General features: G+C 36.1%; 1 protein-coding gene across 5 annotated transcripts in view; it reads left to right on the top strand.

Annotated features, from left to right (window-relative positions):
• The window catches only part of dync2h1 (dynein cytoplasmic 2 heavy chain 1), a 303,505-nt gene that overhangs the window by 78,730 nt on the left and 212,275 nt on the right, over positions 1-12,500 (top strand). For 4 of the 5 annotated variants that reach the window (XM_062067256.1, XM_062067258.1, XM_062067255.1 and 1 more), the window contains exons 22-27: positions 2,642-2,791; positions 2,858-3,063; positions 3,127-3,282; positions 3,367-3,481; positions 8,261-8,431; positions 12,488-12,500. The exon at positions 12,488-12,500 is cut by the window's right edge and continues 146 nt beyond it. In XM_062067256.1, coding sequence (XP_061923240.1) covers positions 2,642-2,791; positions 2,858-3,063; positions 3,127-3,282; positions 3,367-3,481; positions 8,261-8,431; positions 12,488-12,500 — 811 coding nt within the window. The remainder of the gene's footprint in view (positions 1-2,641; positions 2,792-2,857; positions 3,064-3,126; positions 3,283-3,366; positions 3,482-8,260; positions 8,432-12,487) is intronic. The other variant, XM_062067259.1, reaches the window with a different exon arrangement.

Genomic DNA, 12,500 nt, shown 5'->3' with positions numbered 1-12,500 from the left:
GAAACATAGTTTATCTTCAATTTCGACTCTTTAAAATTCAAAATTCAACCGAAAAAAAAGAGAAAAACTAGCTAATTCGAATCTTTTTGAAAAAATTAAAAAAGAATTTATGGAACATCATTAGTAATTTTTCCTGATTAAGATTAATTTTAGAATTTTGATGACATGTTTTTTTTTATTTATTTTTTTATGACATGTTTTAAATAGGTTAAAATCCAATCTGCACTTTGTTAGAATATATAACAAATTGGACCAAGCTATATTTCTAACAAAGACAAATCATTATTTCTTCTAGATTTTCCAGAACAAAAATTTTAAAATAAATTCAAAAGACTTTGAAATAAGATTTAAATTTGATTCTACAGATTTTCTAGATTTGCCAGAAGAATTTTTTTGAATTTTAATCATAATAAGTTTGAAGAAATATTTCACAAATATTATTCGTCGAAAAAACAGAAGCTAAAATGACGAATTAAATTAAAATGTATTTATTATTCTTTACAATAAAAAAAAATTACTTGAACATTGATTTAAATTGTCAGGAAAGAAGAGGAAGGAATTTAAAAGGTAAAAAGGTATATGTGTTTAAAAATCCTAAAATCATTTTTAAGGTTGTATTTTTTCTCTAAAATTGTCTTTCTGAAAGTTATAAGAAGCAAAGTAAAAAAAATAATGAATTTATTTAAACAAGTGAAGACCAAGTCTTTAAAATATTTTCTTGGATTTTCAAATTCTCTTTGAGTTTTGTCTCTCTTAGAATTAAAAATGTCAGGCAAAGCGAGACCAGCTTGCTAGTAAATAAATACAATTTTAAAAAATAGAGCCAGCTCACTGGTAAGTGCTGCTATTTGAGCTATTTTTAGAACAGGCCAGCAGGCTACTCATCTGGTCCTTACGGGCTACCTGGTGCCCGCGGGCACCGTGTTGGTGACCCCTGATCTACATGGTGTACATAACTTAAAAAATAAATAAAAACTCTCTATGAAAATGTAAAAATAGAGATAAAGGCATCATGTAATGACAAAAAGCTGACAAGTTGATGTTAATAAAGAATAAAAAAAACTAATATTTGTCTATAAATATATGGATAACGTCTATCTATAGTCTTTTTATTAGACATTACAAATGACATGATGGTATTACGTTCACACCCCAACACTGCTTTACTTAACAATCAGTAATCATGATTTAAAGGCCTACTGAAATGATTTTTTAAATTTCAACGGGAATAGCAGATCCATTCTATGTGTCATACTTGATCATTTCGCGATATTGCCATATTTTTGCTGAAAGGATTTAGTAGAGAAAATCGACGATAAAGTTGGCAACTTTTGCTCGCTGATAAAAAAAAGCCTTGCCTGTAGCGGAAGTAGCGTGACGTCACAGGAGCTAGTATTCCTCACAATTCCCCGTTGTTTACAATGGAGCGAGAGAGATTCGGACCGAGAAAGTGACGATTACCCCATTAATTTGAGCGAGGATGAAAGATTCGTAGATGAGGAACGTTACAGTGAAGGACTTGAGAGGCAGTGCAGGACGTATGTTTTTTCGATCTGACCGTAACTTAGGTACAAGCTGGCTCATTGGATTCCACACTCTCCTTTTTCTATTGTGGATCACGGATTTGTATTTTAAACCACCTGGGATACTATATCCTCTTGAAAATGAGAGTCGAGAACGCGAAATGGACATTCAGTGCCTTTTATCTCTACGACAATACATTGGCGAAATGCTTTAGCTACGAGCTAACGTGATAGCATCGTGCTTTAACTGCATATAGAAACAAAAAAAATAAACCCCTGACTGGAAGGATAGATAGAAAATCAACAATACTATTAAACCGTGGACATGTAACTACACGGTTAATGCTTTCCAGGCTGGCGAAGGTTAACAATGCTGTGCTAACGACGCCATTGAAGCTAACTTAGCAACCGGACCGCACAGAGCTATGCTAAAAACATTAGCTCTCCACCTACGCCAGCCAGCCCTCATTTTCTCATCAACACCCGTGCTCACCTGCGTTCCAGCGATCGGCAGAAGGACGAAGGTCTTCACCCGACGCGTTTGGCGGCCCGGAGACGTAGGAAGTCAAGGTGAGGTCGGCGGCTAGCGCGTCTGCTCTCCAACAAAGTCCTCCTGGTTGTGTTGCTGTAGTCCGCTGCTAATACACCGATCCCACCTACAACTGTCTTCTTTGCAGCCTTCATTGTTCATTAAACAAATTGCAAAAGATGTCCAGAATACTGTGGAATTATGAAATGAAAACAGAGCTTTTTGTATAGGATTCTACAGGGTACCATAACTTCCGTTATACTGACTTCGTCACGCACATACGTCATCATACCGCGACGTTTCCGCCGGATATTTCCCGGGAAATTTTAAATGTCACTTTATAAGTTAACCCGGCCGTATTGGCATGTGTTGCAATGTTAAGATTTCATCATTGATATATAAACTATCAGACTGCGTGGTCGCTAGTAGTGGCTTTCAGTAGGCCTTTAAGTATTAATAATAATAATCGTAATTATTACTTTGGCCATAATTAGCAGCCCTAGATCCATTACAAAGCATGATGGGAAAAACTAACTTTACGCGTTGCTTCCTGTCGGAAAGTGACTAAACTTTAGGGGTCTATGACTAGATCCTACCTCAGTTCAAGTCGCTGGAGGAGAAGAACCGTCTGCTGCGGGTGGTATCTGGGGCGGGCGTGGACTCGCTCTCCCCTCTGAGGGCCAGGTGGGACAAACTGGAGCTTGTCATGGAGAGCCATCAGCTGATGATCAAAGATCAGGTATCACACCTGCACATGCCGCTGGTTATCTGTCTTTGACATTCCCCATGCCAACCTGATCTGCAGGTGGAGGTGATGCGGAGTCACACCACCGATCGCATCAACGCCTATAAGGCAGACTTGGAGCGCTTCAAGGCCCGCTGGGACCAGCTGAAGCCCAAAGACGAGATGTTTGAGACCGGCGATCGCGCCGCCCTCCTTGCCAGTCTTCAGATCATCAAGGACAAGCAGCAAGAGTTCCAGGAGCTGGAGTTAGTGCGCAACAAACTCACGTAAGGAGTTCTTTTGCCGGGTTATGTACAGCAGGATTCTACGCATGGCTCTCCTCCCCGCAGGGAAGACTGTGCCTACTTCGACCTGGAGGCTTCAACGTTCCCTCTGGCTGAAGAGACGAAACAAGACATGGAGGAGTACAGCCAGATGTGGGGTCTGTACGAGGAGTGGTACCAAGGGTTCACAGAGAAGGCTCAGGAGGACTGGATCTCATTTAGGTGAACACCAAACCAAAAACAAGAGATTCCAACTTCTGACCCTTTCTGGTGGTTTGACATCCTTCACCTTTTTCTGTTTTCCAGGAGTAAGACTTATTTGTTTGAGGAGTTTCTTTTTACGTGGCAGGACAAACTCAGGAAGTTGGAGCAGCCCACAGCAATTTCTGTTAAATTGCAAGAAGAGGTGGACAAATACAAGGTACGCAGCACGGTTAAGGGTGCCTATTAGGTAAGGGTGTAACGGTACACAAAAATTTCGGTTCGGTACGTACCTCGGTTTAGAGGTCATGGTTCGGTTCATTTTCGGTACAGTAAGAAAACAACAAAATATACATTTTCTGGTTATTTATTTACCAAAATTTGTAAACAATGGCTTTATCCTTTTAACATTGCTTTAAAGGCCTACTGAAATGAATTTGTTTTATTTAAACGGGAATAGCAGATCCATTCTATGTGTCATACTTGATCATTTCGCGATATTGCCATATTTTTGCTGAAAGGATTTAGTAGAGAAAATCGACGATAAAGTTCGCAACTTTTGCTCGCTGATAAAAAAAAGCCTTGCCTGTAGCGGAAGTAGCGTGACGTCACAGGAGCTAGTATTCCTCACAATTCCCCGTTGTTTACAATGGAGCGAGAGATTCGGAGCGACAAAGCAACGATTACCCCATTAATTTGAGCAAGGATGAAAGATTCGTAGATGAGGAACGTTACAGTGAAGGACTCGAGAGGCAGTGATGGACGTATCTTTTTTCGCTCTGACCGTAACTTAGGTACAAGCTGGCTCATTGGATTCCACACTCTCCTTTTTCTATTGTGGATCACGGATTTGTATTTTAAACCACCTCGGATACTATATCCTCTTGAAAATGAGAGTCGAGAACGCGAAATGGACATTTAAAGTGACTTTTATCTCCACGACAATACATCGGTGACACACTTAGCTACTGAGCTAACGTGATAGCATCGTTCTCAAATGAAGATAGAAACAAAAAAAATAAACCCCTGACTGGAAGGATAGACAGAAGATCAACAATACTATTAAACCATGGACATGTAACTACACAGTTAAAAATTCTCAGCCTGGTAAGGCTTAACAATGCTGTTGCTAACGACGCCAAGGCTAATTTAGCAACTTAGCAACCGGACCTCACAGAACTATGATAAAAACATTAGCGCTCCACCTACGCCAGCCAGCCCTCATCTTCCCATCAACAGCCGTGCTCACCTGCGTTCCAGCGATCAACGGCGCGACAAAGGACTTCATCCGTGGGTTTGGCGGCAAGCATCGGCTAGGCGTAGTAAGTAGTCCTTGTTGTGTTGCTGTAAGTATTGTACTTAGCCGCTAATACACCGATCGATCCCGCCTACAACGTTCTTCTTTGCAGCCTCCATTGTTCATTAAACAAATTGCAAAAGATTCACCAACACAGATGTCCAGAATACTGTGGAATTTTGTCGAAGAAAACAAGAGGTTTTTGTATCGGGTTCGATAGGGTCCAACCACTTCCGTGGATTTTGTGACGTCACGCGCATTAATCATATCCAAAGGAGTTTTTCAACCGGAAGTGTGGCGGGAATTTTAAAATGTCACTTTATAAGTTAACCCGGCCGTATTGGCATGTGTTGCAATGTTAAGATTTCATCATTGATATATAAACTATCAGACTGCGTGGTTGGTAGTAGTGGCTTTCAGTAGGCTTTTAAAATAGCTGTGTGTGTGATGGTTGTGAGCCACCACTAGGCTGATCAGTGCAACAGCAGGCAGTCATGAATGCTAAGCATAACAATAACATACATATACACACACAGGCAGTCATGAATGCTAAGCATAACAATAACATACATATACACACACAGGCAGTCATGAATGCTAAGCATAACAATAACATACATATACACACACAGGCAGTCATGAATGCTAAACATATCACAATAACATACATATACACACACAGGCAGTCATGAATGCTAAGCATAACAATAACATACATATACACAATAACATATCACAATAACATACATATACACACAGGGTCCATTGCCAGGGTTAATGCAGTCAACATATATCAAATAGAAACTAAATAAGATGAGGCTCAGAATTGGTTTCTTAACAAAACCTTTCTCCATATAAAGTGCAACATTTCCACATATAAAGTGCAACATTAAACTGCTTCAAGTTGTTGCTCAGATTAAATAAAATGACAAAACTTTTCTTCTACGTACAAAAAGTGCAACATTAAACAGTTTCAAGTCAACTCAGCCTCACATTAGCTATAAAAACATTTGTTATTGCTTTAGCCCTGCCTGACTCGCCGAGGAGAGGCTGCTTGCGGTGTTTGCACCACGCTCGTCTTTCTCGTCGTCGATGCGATGTTCTCCATTGTTGTATCGCACCGCGAAGCCGAAATGTTCCCAAACGGGAGATCTTGACGAGGCAGGAGGGTCTTCCAGCTCTGGCTTTTTGCATCTTGTAGTAGCCCGGTCATTGCTAGCATGCCGTGTGTTGTGCCTCGGTGTGCATTGTTTACACAACGTGCGGTACTCTACTTAATATGTCCGTGTGGAAACTCGTTCGGTACACCTCCGTTCCGAACCGAACCCCCCGTACCGAAACGGTTCAATACAAATACACGTACCGTTACACCCTTAGTATTAGGGATTTAACGGTTTTGTAGATACTGCGCTTTCACAATCAATCAACAATAAACGTAAAGTTGGTGATTGTACTGTATTTTCCGGACTATAGAGCAGTGGTCCCCAACCACCGGGCTGCGGCCCGGTACCGGTCCGTGGACCGATTGGTACCGGGCCGCGGCCGCACAAGAAATTAAAAAAAAAAATATATATATATATATTTTTATTAAATCAACATAAAAAACACAATATGTACATTATATGTCAATATAAATCAATACAGTCTGCAGGGATACAGTCCGTAAGCACACATGATTGTATTTCTTCATGACAAAAAAAAAAGAAAAAGTTTTTTTGTTTTTTTTTTACTACCCAACCCCCTCCCCCCCCCCCCCCCCCAACCCCCACCCCGGTCCATGGGACAAATTTTCAAGCATTGACCGGTCCGCAAGTACAAAAAGGTTGGGGACCACTGCTATAGAGCACACTGCTATATAAGCCACACCCACTGAATCCCAGGAAAACATTTTTTTCCATATATTAGCCTCACCCGACTATAAGTCGCAGATATATACATTGTTAAATTAGTTATTTACACAGAAATATTTTATAAATGTTTATTTACATACCTTAATTGTTTCCAACAATCTGTAACACGGCAGTAAAACAGCTGATCAAACGAAACAGAAGTCATGGTCATGGACCCACTAGCTGCGCAAGCTAGCTCTCCAATCAGCTAAACAGAGTCAATAACTCCACGGTGACGTTTTGGTGAATTTACTGAGGAATTTTTGAAACTGGAACAATACCAAAGAATGCCAATGTAAGTTAATAGTACTAACACAGACACTCGTAAATGTGTTAGCATATTAGCTAATGCTAACATTGCTAGCTTGATTACACGTGAAAGCATGCATGAAAACACTCCTACGGACCTCACACATGGGATGGTTTAGTGAGTAAGAATTGGTTTAGTTATATTGCAAAACCTAAAATGTTGCTTGGAGTGATGAATCAAGAATATACACGAGTAAAAACGCTATGGATGGCTCCAAGACTGAACGGCACTAAAAAGCACCTGAATTGAAGGACACTGCAGCATCTGCAGTGACCGAACTTGTCCAAAAGAGGGCGCCATAGCAGAAACAATAAAACACCTTTTCAGTGTATTGGCTTGGTTTAAACCAGGGGTCACCAACCTTTTTGAAACCAAGAGCTACTTCTTGGGTAGTGATTAATGCGAAGGGCTACCAGTTTGATACACACTTAAATAAATTGCCAGAAATAGCCAATTTGCTCAATTTACCTTTAACTCTATGTTATTATTAATAATTAATTATATTTACACTTAATTGAACGGTTTAAAAGAGGAGAAAACACGAAAAAAAATGACAATTAAATTTTGAAACATAGTTTATCTTCAATTTCGACTCTTTAAAATTCAAAATTCAACCGAAAAAAAGAAGAGAAAAACTAGCTAATTTGAATCTTTTTGAAAAAAATTTAAAAAGAATTTATAGAACATCATTAGTAATTTTTCCTGATTAAGATTAATTTTAGAATTTTGATGACATGTTTTAAATAGGTTAAAATCCAATCTACACTTTGTTAGAATATATAACAAATTGGACCAAGCTATATTTCTAACAAAGACAAATCATTATTTCTTCTAGATTTTCCAGAACAAAAATTTTAAAAGAAATTCAAAAGACTTTGAAATAACATTCAAATTTGATTCTACAGATTTTCTAGATTTGCCAGAAGAATTTTTTGGAATTTTAATCATAATAAGTTTGAAGAAATATTTCACAAATATTCTTCGTTGAAAAAACAGAAGCTAAAATGAAGAATTAAATTAAAATGTATTTATTATTCTTTACAATAATAAAAAAAAACCCACTTGAACATTGATTTAAATTGTCAGGAAAGAAGAGGAAGGAATTTAAAAGGTAAAAAGGTATATGTGTTTAAAAATCCTAAAATCATTTTTAAGGTTGTATTTTTTCTCTAAAATTGTCTTTCTGAAAGTTATAAGAAGCAAAGTAAAATAATTAATGAATTTATTTAAACAAGTGAAGACCAAGTCTTTAAAATATTTTCTTGGATTTTCAAATTCTATTGGAGTTTTGTCTCTCTTAGAATTAATTATTTCTAGTAAATAAATACAATTTAAAAAATCGAGGCAGCTCACTGGTAAGTGCTGCTATTTGAGCTATCTTTAGAACAGGCCAGCGGGCTACTCATCTGGTCCTTACGGGCTACCTGGTGCCCGCGGGCACCGCGTTGGTGACCCCTGGTTTAAATAATTGAAAAAAAAATGGTATTATTATTGTGTGTTCAGAACATCGTCCCTGTGCTGAAGTACGTGCGCGGGGAACACCTGTCCCAGGACCACTGGTTGGATATGTTCCGCTTGCTGGGTCTTCCAAGAGGGATGACTTTGGAGAAGCTCAGCTTTAATGACCTCCTTGCCGTGTCAGATAACATTCTAGCAAAGGCCTTGGAGCTGAAGGTACACACACACACACACACACACACACACACACACACACACACACACACACACACACACACACACACACACACACACACACACACACACACACACACACACACACACACACACACACACACACACACACACACACACACACACACACACACACACACACACACACACACACACACACACACACACACACACACACACCCACGACTGTATGTTACTGTTGTATCGTACAAATGTCTAGTCAGGATGAAAGCATATTTAAAGAGACCAAACAGTGCTTTTTATTGCCATTGTTATTGCAGTAAGTAATAAGCGACACTAGAGGGCGGTATAGACCAGCATAATATAATCACAAGTGGCGAGTCACAAATTCTGCCTCACAAAAATCATAGAATAGAATAGAAAGTACTTTATTGATCCCTGGGGGACATTCAGCACCACAGTTCGCTCACAATAAACAATAAACACTTAGGTATTTTTTACATGTGAATAATATAAATATAGTCTATTACACAGCATTATTCACATGTGAATAATATAAATACAGTCTATTATACAGCATTATTCACATGGGAATAATATAAATACAGTCTATTATACAGCATTATTCACATGTGAATGATATAAATACAGTCTATTATACAGCATTATTCACATGTGAATAACATAAATACAGTCTATTATACAGCATTATTCACATGTGAATAACATAAATACAGTCTATTATACAGCATTATTCACATGTGAATAATATAAATACAGTCTATTATACAGCATTATTCACATGTGAAAAATACAAAGACAGTCTATTATACAGCATTATTCACATGTGAATAAGATAAATACAGTCTATTATACAGAATTATTCACATGTGAATAATATAAATACAGTCTATTATACATCATTATTCACATGTGAATAATATAAATGCAGTCTATTATACAGCATTATTCACGTGTGAATAATATAAATACAGTCTATTATACAGCATTATTCACATGTGATTAACATAAATACAGTCTATTATACATCATTATTCACATGTGAATAACATAAATACAGTCTATTATACAGCATTATTCACATGTGAATGATATAAATACAGTCTATTATACAGCATTATTCACATGTGAATAATATAAATACAGTCTATTATACATCATTTTTCACATGTGAATAATATAATAAATACTGTCTATTATACAGCATTATTCACATGTGAATGATATAAATACAGTCTATTATACAGCATTATTCACATGTGAATAATATAAATACAGTCTATTATACATCATTTTTAACATGTGAATAATATAATAAATACAGTCTATTATACAGCATTATTCACATGTGAATAACATAAATACAGTCTATTATACAGCATTATTCACATGTGAATAACATAAATACAGTCTATTATACAGCATTATTCACATGTGAATAATATAAATACAGTCTATTATACAGCATTATTCACATGTGAATAACATAAATACAGTCTATTATACATCTTTATTCACATGTGAATAATATAAATACAGTCTATTATACAGCATTATTCACATGTGAATAACATACATACAGTCTATTACACAGCATTATATACATGTGAATTATATAAATAGTCAGCATTATACAGCATTATTCACATGTGAATAACATAAATACAGTCTATTATACAGCATTATTCACATGTGAATAATGCTGTATAATAGACTGTATTTATATTATTCACATGTGAATAACATAAATACAGTCTATTATACAGCATTATTCACATGTGAATAATATAAATACAGTCTATTATACAGCATTATTCACATGTGAATAATATAAATACAGCATATTATACAGCACTATTCACATGTGAATAATATAAATACAGTCTATTATACAGCATTATTCACATGTGAATAATATAAATACAGCATATTATACAGCACTATTCACATGTGAATAATATAAATACAGTCTATTATACAGCATTATTCACATGTGAATAACATAAATACAGTCTATTTTACAGCATTATATACATGTGAATTATATAAATAGTCAGCATTATACAGCATTATTCACATATGAATAATATACATACAGTCTATTATACAGCATTATTCACATGTGAATAATATAAATACAGTATATTATACATTCAAGTACAGTCAAGAAGGAACATATGCATTATACAGTCTGATGGCTGTCGGTATGAACTACTTCCTGTGTCGTTCCGTGTTGCATTTTGGGAGTCTGAGCCTTCCACTGAACGTGCTCATTCTCCCCGCCAGGTCCGAGTATAGTGGGTGGGAGGTGGTGTCCATGATGGCTAGGAGCTTTGCTAGACCTCTCCTCTCTGACACCACCGCCAGAGAGTCTATCTCCACCCCCACCACGTTACTGGCCTTCCTTACCAGCTTTATTTTGAAGTGGTGTACAAAGTACATGAGTACTAGTACTGTAAGTTATTCATGTCATGCAGCGTTGCATGTCCTTTAAAAGGTCATCTCAAATGAAATAATCACAGCAGAATATTTTGTTGGTAAATGCAAAAACACGTATCACACGGAGTCATGGCAAGAACTAAGGTGTCGCCTCTCCCTGATGCTCTCTAATGTGTCTGACATTGTTTCTTTTATTCTCTTTTAACCTTTAATTATCCATGCAAGGCAATTGAGAATGTTGGCCTGGCCTGGCCATTGATTAGACATCAACACTGGGGTCGGCAACACAAACTGTTGAGAGAGCCATATTGGACCAAAACTACAATAAAACAAATATGTCTTGCACCGCAACAAATAAAAGTCTTATATAAGTGTTATAATGAAGGCAACACATGATGTAAGTGTCTATATTAGCATACTATCAGAATGACTTTAAAAGTCTTATATAAGTGTTATAATGAAGACAACACATGATGTAAGTGTCTGTATTAGCTACATTAACCTACTATCAAAATGAATTTAAAAGTCTTATATAGGTGTTATAATGAAGGCAACACATGAAGTAAGTGTCTATATTAGCCTACTATCAGAATGACTTTAAAAGTCTTATATAAGTGTTATAATGAAGACAACACATGATGTAAGTGTCTGTATTAGCTACATTAACCTACTATCAAAATGAATTTAAAAGTCTTATATAGGTGTTATAATGAAGGCAACACATGAAGTAAGTGTCTATATTAGCCTACTATCAAAATGACTTTAAAAGTCTTATATAAGTGTTATAATGAAGGCAACACGTGATGTAAGTGTCTATATTAGCCTACTATCAAAATGACTTTAAAAGTCTTATATAAGTGTTATAATGAAGGCAACACATGAAGTAAGTGTCTATATTAGCTATATTAGTCTACTATCAAAATGACTTTAAAAGTCTTATATAAGTGTTATAATGAAGGCAACACATGAAGTAAGTGTCTATATTAGCCTACTATCAAAATGATTTTAAAAGTCTTATATAAGTGTTATAATGAAGACAACACATGATGTAAGTGTCTATATTAGCCTACTATCAAAATGACTTTAAAAGTCTTATATAAGTGTTATAATGAAGGCAACACATGAAGTAAGTGTCTATATTAGCTATATTAGTCTACTATCAAAATGATTTTAAAAGTCTTATATAAGTGTTATAATGAAGACAACACATGATGTAAGTGTCTATATTAGCCTACTATCAAAATGACTTTAAAAGTCTTATATAAGTGTTATAATGAAGGCAACACATGAAGTAAGTGTCTATATTAGCTATATTAGCTTACTATCAAAATGACTTTAAAAGTCTTATATAAGTGTTATAATGAAGGCAACACATGATGTAAGTGTCTATATTAGCTATATTAGCCTACTATCAAAATGACTAAAAGTCTTATATAAGATTTATAATGAAGGCAACACATGATGTAAGTGTCTATATTAGCTATATTAGCCTACTATCAAAATGACTAAAAGTCTTATATAAGATTTATAATGAAGGCAACACATAATGTAAGTGTCTATATTAGCTATATTAGCCTACTATCAAAGTGACTTCAAAAGTGTGTTTTGTGTACGTAGGATCTGAACAGCC

This window comes from Entelurus aequoreus, linkage group LG13 (assembly GCF_033978785.1).
Source record: "Entelurus aequoreus isolate RoL-2023_Sb linkage group LG13, RoL_Eaeq_v1.1, whole genome shotgun sequence".
NCBI classification, from domain to species: Eukaryota; Metazoa; Chordata; class Actinopteri; order Syngnathiformes; family Syngnathidae; genus Entelurus; species Entelurus aequoreus.
The sequence above is the reverse complement of the archived record's forward strand: the minus strand, read 5'-3'. Positions and strand labels throughout refer to the sequence as shown.